This window comes from Pleurodeles waltl, chromosome 12 (genome assembly GCF_031143425.1).
Source record: "Pleurodeles waltl isolate 20211129_DDA chromosome 12, aPleWal1.hap1.20221129, whole genome shotgun sequence".
Classification (NCBI taxonomy): Eukaryota; Metazoa; Chordata; class Amphibia; order Caudata; family Salamandridae; genus Pleurodeles; species Pleurodeles waltl.
In genome coordinates, this window is record NC_090451.1 from 57548382 (window position 1) to 57571336 (window position 22955).

The 22955-nt window shown below is 41.7% G+C and overlaps 2 protein-coding genes across 3 annotated transcripts in view; one reads left to right on the forward strand and one right to left on the reverse strand.

Annotated features, from left to right (window-relative positions):
* CIB3 (calcium and integrin binding family member 3) overlaps window positions 1-2466 on the forward strand; it is a 38286-nt gene extending 35820 nt beyond the window's left edge. Inside the window, exons 5-6 of the mRNA XM_069215892.1 lie at window positions 37-232; window positions 1117-2466. Of these exons, the coding sequence (XP_069071993.1) occupies window positions 37-232; window positions 1117-1138 (218 nt within the window). The 3' untranslated portion in view covers window positions 1139-2466. The remainder of the gene's footprint in view (window positions 1-36; window positions 233-1116) is intronic.
* A 5324-nt stretch (window positions 2467-7790) lies between these two features.
* HSH2D (hematopoietic SH2 domain containing) overlaps window positions 7791-22955 on the reverse strand; it is a 37821-nt gene continuing 22656 nt past the window's right edge. The window contains exons 4-6 of one of the 2 annotated variants that reach the window (XM_069217305.1): window positions 18851-19016; window positions 15445-15762; window positions 7791-9249 (exon numbers count right to left, since the gene is read on the reverse strand). In XM_069217305.1, the coding sequence (XP_069073406.1) occupies window positions 8653-9249; window positions 15445-15762; window positions 18851-19016 (1081 nt within the window). In that variant the 3' untranslated portion in view covers window positions 7791-8652. Of the gene's footprint in view, window positions 9250-15444; window positions 15766-18850; window positions 19017-22955 lie in introns of both variants that reach the window. The other variant, XM_069217304.1, reaches the window with a different exon arrangement.

A 22955-nucleotide genomic window follows, 5' to 3' on the forward strand; every position in this document is an offset into this window, starting at 1 on the left:
AGCATTAACTAAATCAAATAATGCTTACTTTGGTAGATTTTAACAACGATGATTTTATCTGTAAATCCGACTTGGAGAAAACCCTCAACAAATTGACCCGAAATGAGTTAACCCCAGAAGAGGTGTGCCTCGTTTGTGAAAAAGTAATCGATGAAGCCGATGTGGACAACGATGGCAAACTCTCCCTAGAAGACTTTCAACACATGATTGTGCGAGCACCAGATTTTCTCAGGTAATTCAAATGCTCATATTTTCAGGATCACTAAAGGAAGAATCCCAGAATTTTTAGCTAATTTCAAAGCGCAGGTTATTTTGGCCCATTACACCTATGTAGCAGTCATAAAAGAGTATGACAAGGTCACCCTGGGCAAATGCAGTTATGATGACAGAGGAGACTGCCCATGAGCTCCCTATCTATTTTAATCCTGTCACCCTGCATGCCTGGTTCTGACACCCCATGTAATTGCACATTTTCTTGTTCCTCTCCAGCATGTGACAGATAACAGTAAGTATTGATTTGGAGGATATGTATGCAGAAATAGAGAAAGGGAATGAGGCCTAAATGTGATTGTTTAGTTTCAAGTTGATTTGGATCTACCATGTGGGAGTGCTGATGCTTCAATTTGGCTTTGTTTGTGTAGGCCGAAGCAAATCAAATAGGGAGGGTATGGCTGGGTGACAATTAGGCCAAAGCAAATGGGTTAGATGAGTGCACCAATACTTTAAAACAAAAAACACCAAGAGGCCATGTGCAGGGACAGGCATTACACTTCCTCTAGGCTAACACCAGAGCATTAACATTGCCTCAATATCTAATACTATGAAAGCAACTTAGAGAAATATGGAAAAGATCAAACAAGCAAATTTAAATCTTAATATAATGGGGATAGCTTTACAAAAATACAACTTAAGTCAATAGATTCTGCTTTAAAGTAGATCACTAAATTCATACGTTATACAAGCAAATTCTCAAGGACCCCTAATTTGTTCTGTAATCCCAAACTATTAAAGACGTTTTACCAATGTAAAAACTTTAAAGTGCCAGATTCATTGTTAAATTGATTAGAAACAAAAGCTTGTATTGATACGATTTTATATTGTTTTTCTCCCCAACAGCACTTTTCACATTCGGATTTGAGCCTCTGAGCTGAGAAGGGGTAGTTTCAACATCATCTCTAAAGTCTGAATGAAACTCGTGGTGAGAAAAGGGTGTCTCAGTTACACGGATGGCCTTTTACTGATGATTAAAGAGAAATGTGCCTACCGGGAAGGCTCAGTGCACACCAGATTGTCTCATAGATCTTCAAAATCCATATGTTTCTTCCATTCAGAAGAATATGTAAAAGCAATTGCTTCATCTTTATGTGTTAAGCTTGAGTTTTCATTGGATGTTTTTTTTTATTTTCAATTGGTTAGGTGTATTTTAAATGTTTTCCAAAAAATTGCATTATTGAAACCTACTGACTTGATGGGACACATTTTTGTAATTTTTCAAATTTAGCTACGTAAACCTTGCCAGTCCCAAATTACACAGTTCATTAATGCATAATCACTAGTAAATACAGCAAGTATGAATAATTTGCATAACATTCTATTTTTCTGTGCACACTAGTTGAAGAGAATAGGAAAGAACAAGAGATGAAGAAGGATAGGTATCATTTTTGAAAAGGTTACTTGTTAAAAAATATCCTCTGCATACAGGTGTGGAGAGTACTCACAGCATTGTAGATAATTTGTATCTGCTGTCAACCCTTGCCTACTCATTTTCTACCCCTTTCTAAATTCATTTAAAGGAAATAAATGAGAAGTGTCTTTGTTACATAAAACAAAATCTCGATCCTCATACTTGGCAGTACTCCTCTCACAAACCTGCAATTTATTTTGGAATGCTTACAGAGTCTAGAAGGTGGCACAGTAATTCATTTTTTTGTGAGGATTAGCAGTTAACTACATTGTGCATTAAGGTATTATGGAAATACATCAACCCCCAGCAGGACAGGTAAATACGACACTCAAATGATTAAAGTCCACTGCATTTCTATTTGGATATTACGGATAGAGTTTGTAATCTTTTTGGCATGTGTTGTACTAAATATATTTTAAAAACTGCAATGAGAACTTTTTACCTTCAATAATTAGCATACAGAAATCGTACAAACAGGGAAACTGCAGATGATGAGCGAATTACACAATAAATTGATGAGCTCATAATGTTGTAACCCTGACCAAAGACAGCATCAGTGAAACTATAATAACAGGATGACTGACTTTTTTACTATTTGTGATCTCCGAATTGTTATGAGCCTGTTAAGAAAAGAGATGAAACAAAGACATAGGTCGCTGAGATGAAAACAAAGCCAGCACAAAAATAGGAAATCAAGCTATCTGAAGCAGTGGTGCTCTTTCAGGGGCAATAAACATGATATGTATCAAACAAGGACGTGCATTTGAAACATGTTTCTAAATAAAAACATGATGTAGAGAAAATATGGAACCTTCTGCTTGATCAATTATTGACACATAAGTGTAGGAAGCTGGCTTGGTGTGTTGTGAGCACCTATGGTGTTATCACCTTATTCCAGATCCAGGTATCCCCTATTAGTGAGATGTAGTCGGTGTCTAGGAAGCCAGGGCTCTCTAGAAGTAGCATGTGGATGACTTATCTAGGAGGCAAGCAAAGCTTATGCAATACCACTGTAGTCTCACAACGCTTACACACATGGAAGAACCACACAGTGTCATAAAACTAAAGGCACTTTATTATGGTAACACAAATACCAAATACTGTATAGGCAATACTATACTAGCAGGTGAGTAAGCACATTATTATATACACATTACAAGGCAGTGATTAGCATAAAAGGCAATAGAAAACAGTAAAAACAATAGTAAGTACTGAAGGCCCAAGGGGGGACCAAACCATACACTAAGTGAACTGGAATGCGAAAGTCGGGCCCCCACCCAAGGAAGTGGAATCGGTAGAGGGGGAGCTGGAGGGACTACGAACCCCAAAAGGTAAGTACCAGAGTGCCCCCCAGCGACCAGGAGAAAAGAGGTAAGTATCTGGTTCTCCCCAAACCCACCAGAAGGACTTCAGAAGAGGATTTTGCAAGACAAGACTGCAAGAAACCAAAGGTGGGTCCTGGTAGAGGAAGACCTGTAAAGGAAGGGGACCAAGTCCAGTTCGCGTTGGAGTGTTTGGTTGTGGCAGGAGCCACTATCCACCCATCTGTGGATGCAGGACCAGGTCGACGAAGACTGTCAGCAGGGCAGCACTGGAGCAGCAGATGAGTTCCTGAAATGATGCAGTCGATGTCCCACAGCGGAAGGAGAGTTGCAGTCAGTCAGAAGTGTGGAAAAACCACCAACAAGAGATGCAGGGCTTCCGGGGACCAGCAAGGTCCAGGGAGACTCACCCCATGGAGGGGAGTCCCAGGTGACCCTCAGCAGTGAGGGGAATCGTAGAAAGAGGAGGCAGCCCCCACAGGTGACCCACAGGCAGCAAGCTCAAGAGTCGCAATGAAGCCCATGCAGCACACTTAGAAAGGAGTCCCAACTTGCTGGAGAAGCACGCAGAGGGCTGTGCAACGCAGGGGACAGTGCTGAGGGCTGGGGCTACATGGAGCCTGAAGGTCCCTTGGAGGAGATGCCAACAAGCCTTGGTAGCTCCAAGAGATGTGGTGCACAGGAGTACTGTCCTGCATAGAGAGACAAGGGCTTACCATCTCCCAAGCTGGACAGCTGGTAGAGAGGACTACTCCAGATCACCACCTCTGATGCAGGATTCACGCAGCTCTGGAGGTGAGGGAATCCACGCAGCCGGTCATCTTTGCAGTTGGTGCCTGCGGATGCAGAGGAGTGACTCCTTCGCTCCAAGGGAGATTCCTTCTTGCTTCTTGTGCAGGCTGAATACTAATCGCCCTCAGAGGATGCACATCTGGGAAAATGTTGCAGTTGCTGGAAGGAGCCAGAGGAACAATGTTGTAGAGCAGAGTCACCACTTTAGTTGCAAATTGTCGGTTCCTGAAGGGTTCAGTTGCAGTTCCAGTGGCCAGAAGATGAAGTGAACCATGCAGGGGAGTCTTGAGGAAATCTTGCACTTTGAATCTGAGGACCCACCCAAGAGGAAGACCATAAATAGCCCAGGAAGGGGGATTGGTCATCTAGCAGGGTGACCACCTATCAGGAGGGGGCTGTGATGTCACCTGCCTGTCCTGGCCACTCATATGCTCCCAGAGGCCTCTGCCCACCTTGGATTCAAGATGGCAGAATCAAGTGGCCACCTGGAGAAGCTCTGGGCATCACCCCTGAGATGGTGATGGACAGGGGAGTGGTAACGCCCCTTTCCAATGTCCAGTTTCACGCCAGAGCAGGGACCGAGGGTCCCTGGGCTGGTGCAAACTGGTTAATGCAAGGGGGGGCACCAAATGTGCCCTTCAAAGCATACCAGTGGTTTGGAGAGGCTACAGCTCCCCAGCCATGTAACACCTATTTCCAAGGGAGAGGGTGTTGCCTCCCTCCCCCACAGGAAATCCTATGTTCTGCCCTCCTCTGCTGGTCAAGCAGTAGGAGGGCAGAAACCTGTCTGAGGGGTGGCAGCAGCTAGGGCTGCTCGGAAAACCCCAGAAGACTGGTAGGAGCAATGCTTGGGGTCCTTTAAGGAGCCCACAAAGTGCATGGAATCATACAACCAATACTGGCAACAGTACTGGGGTATGATTCTGACATGTTTGATACAAAACATGCCCAGGTTCGGAGTTAACGTCATGTAGCTGTACATAGGTAGAGTGACCTCTGTCCAATACACAGGCAAAATGGCTTCCCTGCACTTACGAAGTCCAGTAAAAGGGAGCTGGAGTTTGTAGGGGCACCTCTGTTCATGCAGGGGTGCCCTCACACACAGGTACTTGCACCCTGCCCTTTCGGCTAGGAGAGCCTACCATAGGGGTGACTTACAGTGACCTGGTGCAGTGACCTGAAGTGAGAGGGTGCATGCATCTTTTCATGCAGGCTGCAATGGCACATTTTATGTGGGCTCCCGTGGGTGGCACAATACATGTTGCAGCCCAGGGTGGACCCCTGGTGCCCCAATGCCCTGGGTACCTAGGTACCATATACTAGGGACTTATATGAGGGGACCAGTGTGCCAAATGTGGGGTGTGTGAAGTCCCAAGCAACCAAATTTAGAGGGAAAGAGCACAGCCACTGCTGTCCTGGTTAGCAAGTGTCCCAGTGAACACAGTCAAAACATACTGACATCAGGCAAAAAGTGGGAGTAACCATGCCAAAAAGCAGATGTTCTCAGCAGTAGTTTTTCCTACAGTACGGATGCTATCAAATATGGGGGTAAAACTGCAAAATTTTAATTCTGCTTAATATGGTTACCCTAACACTGAAATGGTCTGATTCTTAAAGCCATATGTGCACATAATGTAAACAGGGGTGCACATCTTGCTGTTTGTCACAAGTATACATCCACAATGAAGTTCACAAAATATAGATTTACACTGGCAAACATACGATGAATGAAACATATTAATACATTTGCTCAGATGGGTGGGTAGTGGCCAGTGCAAGATGAGAATGCCATGGAAAATGTGTACATGTATGGGTACTTACAAAGTTTCCACAACCCAGTCCCATGCTGGAAACAGAATTTTAGTCCTGTCAAGGGGTGGAGTAAACCTGTATGACAATGTATCAAACAGACCCAAAACTTGAGATGGTATAAGGAAGTGATTACTCTGTGGAGGAAACATTTTTCTGTGCAGAACATTTTATTAAAAGTAGAAGTGCACTATTTGGACATACCATGTACATTAACCACGGAAAGATGCTTTTGCATGTAGGTTGCAATCCACAACAGAATTTCAAAAATACTCCTGGGATCATGCTACCCTTGCAGTTTCCCAGGAGTACAGCTGGAATTCTCTGTGAACTCCAAAAAAGGCAGAAAGATACTACTTATATAGGATTAAAACTATAGGAGTAAATGTCTAACGTTTTAAGGAATCAGTAACTAAATGAAGGCCAGAATGTTGTTGCTGACAAGTCGGACCACTGAGCTAAGACTTACGTCTACAATACACTATGTAATCCAAAAAACCTAATTTCCCATGGGAGCTGCAATGTTCAAGTCACACCACTCAAACCTTTCAGCAAGTACTAACAATCAATCATAGCGCCTGGCATAGATGTACGTAGAAAGGTGTTGAGGTCAAACACATTTCTCATGAACAGAGGATACCATTACAGAGCATCTTTAAAATGGTAACATCATTACAAAGAAAAGTTCAGGTACATCAATACAGTTGCTTTTAGTATTAAGACTAAAATGGGTTATATTTGTTGTAGTTAAGGTCAGATGAACAGTTTGGTTGTAGTTCGCATTCGTGTATGGAATAGTGTTAGGGATTGGGTTAACGTAAGTTAAGAACCGGAGTAGAGTGAGGATTTAAGTGAAGTTACAGAATGTCCAGTAGGTGAAGATTAGCATTAGGGTTTGGCTTAGAGTTAGGATGGAAGCCAAGGTAAAGGTTGGAGTGACATCACTGAATACAGTAAAGGGTACATTTATGGTGAGGTAGGACTAGGCTTTTGGCCTCAAGCGAGTTTGTGGGACAGTGAACAAAAACAAATTCTCCTTTAGTAGATTCTTTGTTGCAAAGTAATTTAAACTCTTGTAAAGCTTTAATTATGGTAGATTATTGTCAGTGCATTTTCTGTAGCGCTGTTCTCCGTACTAACATAGATTCACCCTGCCCAACTTTCTGATGGCCTCATGTCTTGCTTCCCGCTAATTGCTGTGGTACGTGCAGTATTTCCTAATGAAGTAAGGACAGCCATAGCTCATTTGTACCTGAATGACTGCAGTTTAATCACTTAACTGGCTAAAGGAAATATGTATTTAATACTGCACAATACAGTGGACATGGTGTTCCTCTTATTTATTTATCATATAGGGTGACCATCTGGCTCTCGGTTAATTTGGACAGTGTCTCTAGCCCTGAACCTTCCAATTGGAAAACATTGATTTCAGGTGTTTAAATCTGATAACTTCAGTGGAAGCAAAACAATACTACAAGACCCAGAATGCATTTCACACAAAAAACAGTCCTGGAAACTCTGTCCATAATGGCCACGAGGGAGGTCGTCATTCAATTGTCACAAGAATCAGGTTGACTAGTTGTCACCAAATGCTGAAATTTAAAGTAAAATGTATTTATTGTGCCTGTTATTTTAATATGCAATCAATGTTTTTGGTTGGAAATTCTTAAATGCAGAACTTTGAAGTGCCATTAACTTTAACAGACGAACGTTTGTGAAGGAAGCTCCAACTGGCTATGGAGTTATTCTTGTTCTCCATCTCTCAATAAGTTAAGACATTACATTCAACCAATACATTAAAAGAAAAGATCACAATTCTAATAGGTATATGCCAGTTTAGGTGGTTCAGTATCCAGTCTAGACGGAAAGAGCTGTATGGGCGGATTATATTTATGACATTATAAATCTATGATGCACATATGTTAAACATGTTTGTATGCCATCGTTTTACTTGTGCTATCCTGCATGGTGCAGTTGCTGATGATTTCTTTATTACTTTTTTTTAATCATAGAAAAAGAAAGAAAACAATAAAAGTCTACTCCAGCATCTTATAATAGCATATAGCGCAGTACAAGTCGTGGAACAATTTTTTAAAAATTTGGTTTGTGGGATCTGATGGAAGATAAGATAAATTAAATATATTACAAGACCCAATCATATTAAGACATTGAACAAACTTGAATTGAATTATATATAATATTTAATAACCTATTCAAGTAATTTTGAACTGATTTAAGGTTGTTCAGTGCCTTAAATCACCATTAGCAAAAATGCAAGTACAGTGCATGCACAAAAAGGTTTGTGCAAAAGCGTGAAGAAGGATTTAAGGATCAAATCAACTTGAATTTGAACTTCATCAAGTCCGAAATCACTCCAGAATTCACCGATTTGAACTTGCTTATATTTTGTTCACCCAGGATTACATGTTCCCATGCACAACATGAGTGATCACACTGAACATATAAACATTTTGCAAATATTTATTTCATAATTCATAGAATTGCATAATCAAGTTACTATATGAAATATATGGACTTTGATTGTCCTGAATGAAATAAATACGGAGCACTAGCTAATGTTTCAAAGATGTAAACAATGTGCTGTAACGTAAGAAGCACTGCTATTTCCAAACTGCTGCAAAACATTGTTTTTCATATTTGTATGTATATAATTTAATATTCGGTAAAGAGAAACTATGTCTAACTCAACAAACTATGTTTAAAAAATTCGAAAACTAGCTTCAGATGTACAATCAAACATTTTTAAGACTCCAGATTTGGATATCTTTTGTTAGACAGACTGAAAATGATAACATTGACATCTGGAAATGCTGGCAGCAGGAACAACATCCCCATGATGAATGGCAACTGAAACCAAATAACCGATAACACTAGAACTGCATCAAAAAGAGGTCACGGACTTTGGCTATGGGCATCAACCTTTTTGTAATTTAGTTTTGGTAGAAACCACATGCACAACCTCTCAAGCTAACATTTGGACTAGCCATTCATGTTTTATGTGTGCCATGCTCTGTTTACAAATTCCTAGAATCCGGGTGCAAATGGTGGGGGCCTTTTATACTGGTAGATGACAAAAGGATCATTGGCATTGCCTTCCTGTTCAACCCCTTGATTCAATGTTCCTACATTCTGTGCACCTGTCGGGTGATTGGGCACACATGGCAAATGGTTGCTCCCAAAAGCTGGTGAGTTTTTTTGGTTAGATGTTATATTGCATTTTTGTCCAGTAGGTGGTCCTGAGCAGATGCTCTCAGCATTAGTTTTTGTGCCAGATGATTCTGTTCTTTTTTTGTTCACTACCCCAACAAGTTTGGGACTGAGTGGAATTTTTATATTGTTCATAGCAGAGACCGTGTTTTCAAAGGCTGGAAGAACCTTATTTTTAAACTCCTTGAACTCCTTTGCAGGGTTCAGAAGTTTATGAACGGGCTTCTTATTTTTCCCAATATTGTCACTGCTAGCTTTTGGCAAAATGTCGGACTCCTTCCATTTCTGGCCTTCACTGGATGAGGCTTGCTTTTGTGGGAGCTTTTCAGATTTTGTATCCAAGGGGAGCGAATCTGTACCTGTGGCATTCGTCATTTTGTTTTTCCAGGGATACAAGCCAGACAAAATGGACGTCTGCAAAACAGAAATTAGAAATAACAAAACAATTTAAAAACTGGATTGTTTGAGGTTTTATTTTAGCATGCACTGTGTAAAACACACAAAGCATGGTGTACCAAAAACATTATCTTTGAAAAAGTCAGTTTTAAGCAAATCAAAAAATATATATAAATAAATAAAGATTCAACAAAGTTTTAAGTTAAAAACAAACATTACTTCTATTGTCTTCCTTGCATGTGTGAACTTTTGAAAAAGTCTGGGGCTTTAAAGCGCGTTACAAAGTACAGTGAATGTGCCTCCTCAGCATGTCAAAAAATATATCATTTGAAATCCTATATTCACAAAAAACTGCATGAAAGAAGGGTCAGAGATTGAAACGTATATGCTTTCGCCTACAGCACAATTACCAGTTGCCTGCAGTGATACCCGAAGGGGGACATACCGCTCATAGTAACTATGAGTGATCTGTTTGCTGGCCTGAAATTATTAGGTCTGCAAACACCAGATCCAGCTGTACCAGGATGCGTGTTCGCAGTCAGGCTCTCGGTGGGAGCACACAATGCTATCCCAGCCAGGAGACAGCCTGGAATGGCCACAGATGGCCTGCCATATTCCCTGCCATCCTTCCACCTGCCAAATCACACTGTCCCCCTTGCTGCCAGAGCAGGAGGTATACTGCAGTGGTAAAATGACCCACTGATTCTGGGCCTGGTAGGTTATTCCACAAGGCAAGGTGGATCCTGGAAGGAGAAGGTGACCCTAGACACATCCATTCTCCTGGACATGATGTCTGTTCTGTGGGGTTGCTCTGCAGGTGGTTGAAGGGGAGAGCACCTCCCAAAACAGGCACTGAATGGGTGACAGACATGCACTGAATATACGAATAGTTGCTACAATGTGTCCATATGGATTGCCTTGTTATATTTTTAAGTTGGTGGGTGTTTACATAACATATTTTTACTATATTGTCTATGGTGCATATATTTCGCATAAATTGTAACACTCTTTTATAGTATTAAAATGGTGTTTTAGGTATATAAAAAGAGGCTATTTGTCACACTGTGCTTCATTTTTTACTGTGAGAAATCTTTGAAACTGTTCCTTTCCACAGGTTTACATCCACAAATTGCTTGCAAAAATTCTCAACTTTTTACATCTCTTAAAATCCTGCATGAAAAATTGACCTTCCATCACTAATGTTTTTTAGTTGCTCTAAAAATTTCATACTTTTCTGCCTTAAAGCTCTTAGGAAACCATACCAATATCTATTCATTTTAGCTAGCAATTGTCCCTCTCTAATGATCGCATTTATGCCAATGATGTACTACAAAGAAACTGGATTGAAAGCATGGAATGAGTATGCAAAACTAATCCCAATAACCAATGGACTGACCACTAACTTTAGGCTCCTGGGTAGCGTGCTACTCACTGTAAAGCGCTTCAATGCCTCGTCAGGGGAAGGAAGCGCTATACAAATACAATGTATATTATAATAATCCAGGAAGTTTAACCTGGCCCTGCTATCTCTCCATGAAGTTAACAATAAACGTGTGACAGGGCACTAGGTTGGACTAAATTTCTACTTTTTTAGGAATTCCCAATGCACTTCTGGAATATTCCTGGAATTCAATGACTGTCATACAAACCATGAGGTAGTTGCATGTGTAAACACATCCACATACAGAAGTATTAACAATGTATATTTCCAAATCTTAAAAAGTAAAGTAAACTTTAGCAGTCATAGGTAAGTGTCATTCCAAGTAGATTCTGGGTCATAACATACGGCTCTGAATTACCTTGAAAGGAAGTAGCCTGGAAAAACAACGGTGCAGCACAGCAACCACAGTTGCTATGCTGCACTGCGCTAGGGGGAAGAGCGCATTGCAAGGCCATGTCTACTAAATGTGGCCTGTTGCTACTGTCTTATTACCCTGCACTGGGGCTCATCACGGCTGCCTAGCGACAAGCGCACACCTTTGCACTAAAATACAACAGTGTGCGGGGGCTGTCTAGCATAGGTTGTGTACTTAAGAGTACCCTTCAGTACAACATCCAATGCCTTGACCTTTTCTAAAAGATTTCACACACTGGATTAGTGCAGCATACGAGCAGTAGACAAAATGTAGGGGGAAATTAAAAACATTTCTGCTACTTTACATCTGCCTCAAAGAGACATTTTTTTACGCAAAACCAACCCAATTATTTTAGTAGATCGTGCTTTTTATCAAAATCCATGGATGTTGGCTCTGGCACACCATAGCACTACCCATGAAACGCCCCCTTAATGCACACTAGCGCAAAGCTCTATATAGGGTCAAAAAAGGCACGTTCCCAACAAAAAAGATTTAGAACACAAAGTAAATACCCTATCAAAAACTCTGTGCCACTATGCGTCACTGTGCTTGAATTTGTGACAGTGCAAAGTCTTCATAAATTTGTCTCTAATTTTTCTACTTAGCGTAGGAAACTGCCACTTTGTTGCAGTACCACCCCCCCACACTTTTTGCCTGATATCTGATACTAAGTTGACTGAGTGTGCTGGGATCCTTTTAACCAGGCCCCAGCACCTGTGTTCTTTACCTAAAACTGTACCATTGTTTCCACAATTGGCATACCTCTGGCACACAGATAAGTCCCTTGTAAAGGGTACCAGTGATACCAAGGGCTCTGTGCGCAGGGAGGGTCCTTAAGGGCTGCAGCATATAATGTGCCACCCCAAGGGACCCCTCGCCTTGCAGGTTGTGCATGTTGGTGGAGAGAAAAAGGTAAAGTCTACATGGCATCCCTCTAAGGGTGGCATGCCCAAAAACCACTGCCTGTGACATAGGTAAGTCACCCCACTAGCAGACCTTATAGCTCTAAGGCAGTGTGCACTATACCACAGGTGAGTGCATAGCTGCATGAGTAATATGTCCCTATAGTGTCTAAGTCCATTCTTAGACATTGTTTAAGTGGCCATATTGAGTCATATTGAGTATATGGTCTGGGGGTTTGTCATTGCGAACTCCACAGCTCCATGATGGCTTCACTGAAAACTGAGAAGTCTGGTATCAAACTTCTCCGCACAATAAACCCACAATGATGCCAGTGTTGGATGTATTGTAAAATGCACTCACAGGGCATCTCAGTGATGCCCCCTGTAGTTTACCCAAAGCTCCAGTGTAGGGCTGACCAGTCTGTGCCAGCCTGCCACTAAAAGACACGTTTCTGACCCCATGGGGTGAGAGCCTTTGAGCTCTCTGGAGATCTGAAACAAAGCCTGCTCTGGTGGTAGGTGCTTCACATCTGCAACACTTGGCGGTGAGCCTCAAAGAATCCTGCCTTGTGTTACACTGCCCCAAGGCACTCCAGCTAGTGGAGATGCCCTCCCCCCTCCTCGGACCAAGCCCCACTTTTGGTGGCAGGTCTGGTGGGAAAATTAGAAAAAACAAGTAGGAGGGAACACTTAAGCTGGGACCAGCCCTAGGGTACCCAGAGCTGAAGTGACCCCCTCCTGGCAGAATCCTCCATTTTGCTTTGAAGGGAGACAGCAAATGGGGTTAGGAATGTGCCTCGCTCCCCACAGGGTAGCCACCCTCAGGGAAAGTAGCCATTGGCTACTGCCCTCAGATCCCTGTAATGCCCCTAAATCTAGTATTTAGGGGGACCCCTCACTCTTTCTCTCCAGATTCTGGCAATCTCAAAAAGAAGAAAAGAAGGACTGAAATGCCGACCCCAGCAGTGAAGACTCCAGACTACAACTGCATTAGCCCCAGCCCTACCAGCCTGTCTGCAGCTTCAAAGACTCCTACTACAAAAAGGTGACGCATCCTACAGGACCTGCGGACAAACCCCCAGAGGTCAGCCTGCCCAGCAGAGGACCAAGAACTCAGAGGACAGCAGTCCTGTCCAGAAGAGACCTTCCAAAAGGACCCCAGAGCCTCCCCGGATCTGCAAGCCCTGTTCACTCTGCACCCAACACCCACGGCCCGTGTCCAGGTGGCCCACCTGTCCAGAGAAGGTCCCCAGGTGATTCTGACATCGAGTCCACCCTAGGTTGACCCCTGCAGCCTGAATCCAGAGGAACCCCCCCGACTGCAACCGGATCCAATGAAGATTCCCGACACCTCAAGGTATCCTGCACCTGCAGTCCCCTGGTCATGGGGAATCCGACCGACATTCCAGCAATGTCCAGTGGGCTTCTCTCCAGGCTTTGGCTTTCCACAACTGACTACCTGGACCCAGCCTGCAGCATCTTTGTGACCCCGTGACCCCCAATGAAAAGCATTGTGCGCCAGATGCTGTGTTTGCACGGTGCACCCGACTGTGCCGCTGAGGGTCTGTGTTTGGTGCTGACCTGTGGCCCTCCAGTGCTCATCTAAATCCCCCAGGTCTGTGCCCTGAAGTCATGGGTACTTACCTGCAAGCAGTTCTTTCCCGAGTGCACCCCAGTCCTCGTAGGATTCCATTGTAAACTCGACACCAACTTTGACCTCTACACCTGGCCAGCCCTGTGTTGCTGGTGGTGCACTTTTGGGGTCATCTTGAACCCTGCTCTGTGGACATCCTAACCCTCGAAGACTGGGATCTTAAGTCAAGTACTTACCTGTAAACTGTGCTAACACTTTTCCTCCCCTAGGACTGCACTGCTTCCTATGAGAAACTGCACTAAGTGTCAACTTTTGAAATTGAAAAGTGTTATTTGTAAACTGTTTTATCTGCAAAACATAAGGAAAGTGCATTTGATACATGAGCTTGATACAAACGTACAACTGTACTTACCTGCAACAAAGACCCTTTTGGTTCTAGAAATAAAGTAACAAAGTATATTTTCTATATACATAAAAACATTGGCCTGGAGTTAGTCATTAAGTGTGTGCCTCATTTCTTGACTGTGTGTGTACACCAAATGCTTTGCACTACCCTCAGATAAGCGTAACTCCTCGACCACACTACCACAAAAAAGAACATTAGTATTATCTATTTTAGCCTCTGTAAAGTCTGTGGGGAACCACTGGACTGTGTACACTATATCTCATTTTGATTTAGTATATATGGAGCCAGCTTCCTACAACCAGGAATCAGAATTCCAACCACAATAGATAGCATTTTCTATAAACAGGGTGATGGAGTCCCCAAAAAAGAGGGCCTCTTGACGGTAAGGGCAGGTTTGTTTTTTGTGTGGTAAGAAAAATAAAATTCTCATCTACTATGCCACTGACTTAGTGAATTATCCCAGTAGTCGTTCAGGGGTTATTTTTGGTATAGTATATACGGAGCCAGCTTCCTATACTTAATATTTGTTTTTACAGTTATCTTCTGTGCCTGAAATGGGCATTCACCAGTCATAATTAGTGTATACTCATACAGCGTCTGTCTGAGGCTTGATTCTGGGATTAAAAAAACTGTTGAAATGGCTGCAGGGAGGTAAGGCGGATTAGTACAATCATTTATCAGTTCTGTTGCAGAAGGACAGTGGATGAAGGACATTTATTTGCTCGTCATACTATTGAGGATAGTGGTACATTGTGTCTGAAACAACTGTGGGTATTTTACGTGCAACAGTAAATTAACATTCACAAAATGTATGTGCACAATTTTAATGGGACAGTGTAAAAGAGAGATATTACATCAATTGAAGCCTAAAAAATTGTACGTTCAGCAATCTATTTCAAGCGTCTGCAATAAACAACGCAAATAAAAGGTAAGAATCTGAATAATATCATTTCCAATATACAAATTATGTTCACCATCTTCTGCTCTGAACCAGAATTTAAAAGTAACTGTTCTAAAACTATAAGCCTGCAGTGGCAAAGAAAAAGGCTGACATTGACACTCAAACACTGACAAAAACAATATGAAAATGCATGTTCAAAACAATTAAAAAATAATTTCTTTCTGTATAAACTGAATAATAAAGTGAAGTATTAAATGTGTGACGACAGAGCGTACTTTTTAAATGTAAAATAGTTCCTCATACAGCTCAATGAAGTTGAAGGATACACTCACACAGCCAATAGAAAGAAGGTGAGACTAAAATACTCCTGAGGGTTGCCTTAACAAGTGATTGACAATTTCTCAAGCCAAAGGCCGTAGGCTCTGATGCAGAAGAAGCCAATAGCTCATCTTATGCAGAGAATACAATATGTTCACCATGAATAGCTCAATGGTCATACATGTCGAACTTAAAACAAATACAATAAGATATGTATTTATAAACCCAGTACTTACTGAATCTTGTGCAGTAGCATTAGACTTCATTTCCTCTGCAATAGAAGGGTATAGTCGGTTAGCTCCTGAAGTTTGTGGTGGGGGAGGTAAAGGACATGATGCTTTGAGAGATGAGTTGGAATGTGTTGTTCTGGGAGGGACAGAGGGTGGGTTCTTCTCTTGTAGGTTCCTTTGTGGAAGAGGTGGTGGGAAATTCCATCCAATATTTTGCACCTGTGGGTCATGCAATGGAACCCCAGGTTTTGGAGATCTTGGATCAGTCTTTATCTCAGATTTATTAGAATCAAATAAGTCTTCATAATCGTTCTGTGAGGTACACTTCTGGAAAGGAATGGAACAGCTGTTATACATTATTCAATTTAGTTTATGTACAGATTTCATTTATGTACAGTCAATAGATATTCTGATATTGGCACAACTTTCTGCTGCCTTCAACACTCAACCATCTGTCCCTCCTCCACACCTTTGAGTCTCAAGTGGGATCCACTGGAAAATGTTCTTCACTGGTTCTCGTCCTACCTTTCGAACCCACGTAAGTTCACTCACGTTGGGCAACTCAAGGTCCAAAATTATCCCTGTCACCTGCGGACTCCCCGAGGGCTTCATACTCTCCACTGTGATCTCCATCCTCAACATGGAGCCACTGGGTCTCTACTCGCCTACAACAGCATCAAAATTTACCAATACTCTACTGAAAAGTCTCCTCCACTTCAAACATGCAAAGCCTCAAACACTGCCTGTCTGTTGGCCAGGTCCATACAATACAAATACCATATACATACATACAGTTGATTTTAGGATCCCTTGACACTCTGGCGTGATGATGGGTTTTGTGTCAGAGCACAGGAAGAAACATAGAACGTATTCCATGTTATCTAAATATCTGATAAAGAGATTTAAATAGAAAAACAGGAAACATTTAAGGTGACCTATGACCTTCTGAGTCTGGCATTCATTTTACAAAAAAATAATGCAGAGCAACTACAATTCAATGACAGTTTAAGACTATGGGCCTCATTTTGAGTCTGGCGGTCTAAAGAACGTCAGGGGACCGCTGCCACCGCCAAGAACATGGTTCCAATGAGGTAGCGGCAGTCAGAGTCGTGGTCAGCCACGGTGGTGCTGAGTTCAGTGCTGTTGTGCTGATCATGAGTCCACTTTCTGCCTGACTTTTTATGGCGGGGTCCTTGCCATGAAAAGGCTGGCAGAAAGCTAGTGCCGGGGGCCACTGGTTTACTTTACAATACCTTAAGGTTCCAACCTTCACGGACCAACCTTGGGCAATCCAAATATATTTACACACACAGTGTATGGGGTTCAAAATCCTGCACTGCTAATGTATTAGGGGAGATAAGGCCCATTCCAACCATAGATTCTCTGCCATATTCTCCACAAGTGATTTTCCAGTCAATCGTGTACAAATTCTCTGCTATCTAATTAGCCTTCAAACAACCGCATTGGTGGGCTAGCTTGAAGTCCATGCTGAGCAGCTGCCTAGAGGGGCACCGAATGGGGGAGCTAGATAGCTCCTAGAGGGAGCAAATATGGCTTTCTTTCCAAGCAGGGGGGGGGGGAGTAAATTTCCCTTTGTTTGGAGTATCAGAAGTCTTTCCACCAAGCCATCCTCCATCATAATTGTTCCATTATATTTCTGTTCCAATTTATTTAACTCTAGGCCTGGGCCCATTGTACCACACCTACCTCTTAATAAAACTTTTGCCATGCACAATAACATATGTCAGATATATCAGTTCTGTATTATTGACATTATGTCCTCCATTCAACTTTTTAATAACCAGTCTTTGCTCAATAACATGAGTAAAAGTGAAACTTGACACCCTAGGCATCTTCTCCCACTTCGGGTCATCTCAGGGATTAAACAAATTTAGTAGACACTAAGAACTCCGTGGAACACTTAACCACCAATGACTCAATAACACAGAAAAATGTAAATCTATAGTTTGCAAAAGTTGATATATGGCTCCAGCATAAGCTAGAGTAACGTTTAACTTCACCAACAAGAGTTCAATTTCACAAGACTGAGTGAATTGGTTTCCTACCTCATTTGTAAGCTGATGGTCTACAAATTGATTCCTTGAAGTTCATGTGCAGCCACCACTCAATGCTTTTTAAATAATAGCTGATATTTACTTTGCTATACCTAAAGTTTTTAATGTATTAATACATCTCGGTGCAGAGGTATTAAGCAGTTTTTGTCAGATATCAGTAGTTTTAGTTCCAATTTGTTTAGATTTCAGTGTCACACTAAAGGCAGTGCTATGCAACCCTTTGCAGAGTTTTTTCAACAAAACGTGTGAAAGACCACGTTTGCTGCTGTCCCTCCACAGTTTTCTACGAATAATCTTCTCACGACACTATTAAGAGGAATTATTTGTTACCACCGCTTCAATACAACAGGGTACAACATTTGTCCTTTAAATCAAATTGGCTGCTCATAATTCTACTGTGTTCTTCGGTAAACACCAGAAACAAACATGTTCAAAAAACAAATTGAGATGTTTTATTTCAAGTGTAGTTTTATTATCACTTATTCATCTAAATGTTTTCTGTTTTTGCTTGTTTTGTTTCAACTGTCATTTTCTAAGTATACATCATTTTACTTTGACTTAAAGCACTTTTCAATTTTTATTCATTTTCTTTTCTACGTCGCCATTAGGTTGTATTTTCACCACTCTGTTGAGCCTCATGGAATGATTATTGACAAAATGTCTTGTATGGACCTGTTTAGCCTACTGATATCTAAAGGCAATGTCTGCTCTTTACAAATATTGCAAACAGACACAAATTTTTTTTTGTTTTAGAGCAACTGCAACCTAACCAAGGTGTTACTAAAGTGCAGCTACGTATAGTAATCACTAATTTGTGGTGCTCTAAAATGCCAAAGCATGTTTTTTTCTGGAAAACAAAACAAAATCAGTGTCTGTGACACACAGGGTTTTTCCCTGGTGCAACAAACCAATGAATATTTTTCAACTTAGGGTCTGCCATGCCTTGCATCATGGGCAAAGATAGGAGGTATACTGGTTGGAAGTCATGTCCTAACGGGGCGGAGCTTCTGGCGCACTGCCCTGGGTGGCTCTGTGATGGATGGACCACTGGTAAAAGGTCTCCAACAGCAGAGCCCACTGTTCCATGATCATCGGAAACCTCGTGAGACTGCCAGGATGGTGAAAACCACTGATTTTCACCTGTTTACACATTCTAACAAACCCTAAATATTTCCCTCATTCTTTACATGAATGTTTTTCCAGTCTATATTTTTACATGGCACCCTGGAAGAAAGGAAGAGTTCTTGAGGCAATATCTATACGAAGACAACTCAAATGTAATCCCAAAAAGGTACCCACTGAGTTGGATTTGGTAAAACAATTTGTAAGGTACTCACCTGTCCACAAGGTTGAGTTAGTAATTCATTGTATGGCTTGATTGGGTTCCCTTGGTGGAACTTGACTAGATCCTCTAATGTTTCATGAATATCCGGTACTCCCACGACTACAAACCGTCCATCGCCGAGGACGTCAATCTTAAAGTGCCTGCAGCGGTCAACAGCACTAGAAAAGAAAACAATGAATGCATCCTAATGTGAGAATCACATGCAAAATAGATGCAATCTTCACTTCTGTAATCATTTTATATTTGTTGAACAAGCCTTCACAACAAAATCAAACAAGCAATTTGCAATGCAATAGGTCTCGCATTTTTCAAACAAGTTAATTTTCATCTTTTGACAACAGCACCCATGAGCAAAAATGAAATAAAAAAATGAGTGTAAACTGAGAAAAGACAACTTTACAAAATAAAATAAAGTTAGCTTTAACAAATAAAACTTTGCAGTTTTGTTTGTCCTGCTGGGCACGTTTTTGCCAGTCACAAGCCTTCTGTTTGCGGGACACTGGAAGTTAGAACAAAATAGTACCTTGATCACATCTGGAGCAGCGGAAGGGCACTAATCCAGTAGAAATCAATTAGTGCTTGATCCCTGCTCCACAAAGAGGAACGGAAATGTTGATAGACCTGCCTTGACAAATTACAAGTCTGCAAAGAAGAGTGCCATGCACACAAGCAAATGGTGAGCGACAGGTGGGCTCCAAGCTCTTTACTGTACATAACAGCGTCTTGCATACGAGACGCATGCGCAAGCACATGCACTCGCAGGCTCGACCCTAAAAAACGGCATAACAGTGGCATAAAAACTAAGTAGGTCGATAAGATAAAATACAGGAAATAAACAACTCAGTAACATAACAGCACATAAGCCTTTCAGGAGGGAAAGTGGGACACCATGTATTGATCAAGAAACAGATACACAAAATATTGCATATAACATGCCTTTTGAAGGATCACTTTGTGAAGAAACAAATAATCTTTCTCCAAAGAGAAGATCTTCCAAATCAAACGTGAAACAGCATATTGATAGGCAAATAGTGTTGTATAGCGCATGCATCTAGATACGTCAACAATTCTCCGAAACAGGCATGGATGTGAGTCTGGGGATAGCCCTTGTAGTTGCTGCTCCGCCTGGCTTTCCCTTTAGTAACCCTGACACTGCCTTGCTACCCCTGGCCTAAGGGCTCCTGGAGGCCCACTAATGCTATATACTGCCATTATATGACTACATCTCTCAATCTGTTCATTTGAGGACACTTTTCTTTGCCACTTACCTTGGTAATACCAATTCTTACGTGTCAAACAGAAACCGGTAATCAACCAACCTCCTCCTAAACATTCAACTGACATTAAATAAGTGCAAATAGGAGAGGAGAAGGGTGAGAGAGAAGCCCTCAAACTAAAGAGCAGCCTCCCCAAATTCCTGGGACCCAACTAATCCATCTTCTTTTTTACTAAACCTCTCCACCGCGACAAGATAATAGTAGAAGCTTTTGCACACTTAGGGCCAGATGTAGTAAGCCGTTTGCATGGTGCAAACTGCGAAAATCGCAGTTTGCGCCATGCAAACAGCCTTCTGCGATGCACATTCACAATTTGCGAGTCGGTACCGACTCGCAAATTGTGAATGCAACTCGCAAATAGGAAGGAGTGTTCCCTTCCTATTTGCGACTCGCATCGCAATTCGCAGTTACCACCAGTGTCACACTGGTGGTAACTCATTCGCAAAAGGGAAGGGGTCCCCATGGGACCCCTTCCCCTTTGTGAATGTTGCCCACAAGGTTTTTTCAGAGCAGGCAGTGGTCCAATGGACCACTGCCTACTCTGAATAAACGAAACCAAATGGTTTCGTAATTTTTTTTATTTTGCAACTCGTTTTCCTTTAAGGAAAACGGGCTGCAAAAAAAAAAAAAAAAAACTGATTTATTTAAAAAGCAGTCACAGACATGGAGGTCTGCTGACTTCAGCAGGCCACCATCCCTGTGAGTGCAGGGACTCGCTATGGGGTCGCAAAATGCAACCCACCTCATTAATATTAATGAGGTGGGTCTTTGCGACCCCATAGCGACTCACAGTCGGTGTCTGAGACACCGTACTGCATCCGATTTTGCGAATCGGAAATTGTGAGTCGCACCGACTCGCAATTTCCGATTCGCAAAATCGGACTTTGCTACATGTGGCCCTAAATTCCTTTTTATGGTCTTGCTTGACAGCACAGCTGTCGCCAGACAATTATGTGAACAGCACTAGAGAGGGGCTTTGGCTCCACCCACATGTTAAATTGGGCAGAGGTTGTGTGCTTCCACAAAAAAGTGCTTGTCCTCCACAGCTGTGATAATTGTATTTATCCACAGGCAGTGGCACAGATGTGAGAGGGCAGTCCTTATTTTACATGGATTTTAGGTCTGCCTAAACAGTGAACTGTTACTGCACCTTTTAACCTACACCAATATTATTTTACAGTTCTTTGTGTCCAGAAAAATTACATATCCATCCTATGCTATCTGTAATGCTTCGTATTACCATACAACAATCCTTTAAAGCCAGACCCACTGGAATTTGCAAATGCTTGTTGCAGCAAGCCACCTCAGTGCAGACGTGCATAGGGTCTTATGTGTTTAATGAAAAGTGTCCTTAGAGAGACACTCATGTAAACAAATGGCATGCTTCTAGCATACACTTACTTAGAATACAAAAGAAGCCTCCAAGAAGCAGGTTTTAAGACATACTCAGATTAAAGAAAAGCACTTCTTATTGCAAGATGTTTGTGCATATTAATGAGTAATATGTTGTGCATGATATATATATATATATATATATATATATATATATATATATATATATATATATTGTCTGTATGATTTCCTTACTAAAATGGAAGATGTATTTTTACAGTATTGAGGCATATTAATTGTCAATATTTCAATCCATTAAAATACTTTAATAGCTAGAGAAAAATAATCTGTAAAATAAAATGTACTGCACCAATGCTTTCACTTTTATGAAAAGCTACATAACTAACAACGCCTTTTCTTCATTATAATCAATTAAAATACCCCATTCCACACAAGCGTAGAGGAGAAAAAACTTCTATTGAAACTAAGGGCCTGATTTAGAGATTGGTGGATGGGTTGCTCCTTCACAATGGTGACAAACATGCTGTGTGCCAAAATTTAATTCCCACAGAATATAATGGGATTTAAATTTCGGCAGTCGAGATATCCGTCACTATGGTGACGGAGTAACCCGTCCACCAATATCTAAATCAGGCCCTACATTGTAGTTTGAAAACTATCTGGAAAAAAATAAAAAAACAGAAGAATTACTAAGGAATTCCTAAACACATTTTTGGAGAACCACGTAAGAGATAATTTGTTATTTAAAAAAAAAAAGAACAGCACAGCGTGATTTCTGTTTCTATAGTGCTTATGAGGGAGGGTTGGGCGAGACAAACATGCAAGGAACAGGCCAGGTAAAAAGATAAGAAGGAACCAGAAAAGAGGCCAGAGCAGGAAAATAGAACAGTGAGTGGAAGTGGATGGGAATTAGAGACACAATGGGAACATGAGAGTGAGAGGGTCTGTAAAGGGGTGTGGTACTGCTGCGAGGCATTAAAAACAGAAGAAAAGGGGATTGGGAGGAAGGAATCAAGGAGATTAATCATTTTTGATTCTGGATGTGGGGAGGAGAAAAGGGCTTGGAGACCTCCCTCCCTCAGGAAAATGAGCAAACAAAGGAGAGAACTTTATTGAAATGGGGAAAACAAAACAGGAGGAAAAACGAACTGGAGTACAATAAATTTGTACCAAGAATAGTATTCACCAGGCTTTGATGGTCAGACTGATGAATGCCATTCAGGGTAAAGAAAAACAAATGAGGTCATCTTTTCGTCATCGAAGGACTCTTCAGAACCGGTTTCACCAGGGTTGCTCCCAACACCCGCACATACCACTCGCTTCACAATCGTGCTAACAACTCTCGTAGCACTCAGTAAGTATAAGGGTGGAGGGATTTAACAGGTAGAGCAGGTCTTGCGAAGAACTACTGTTAAATTCTTGCCTGACCAAGGGCACGTCAATGTTGTCAAGCCGCATGAGGTTTGT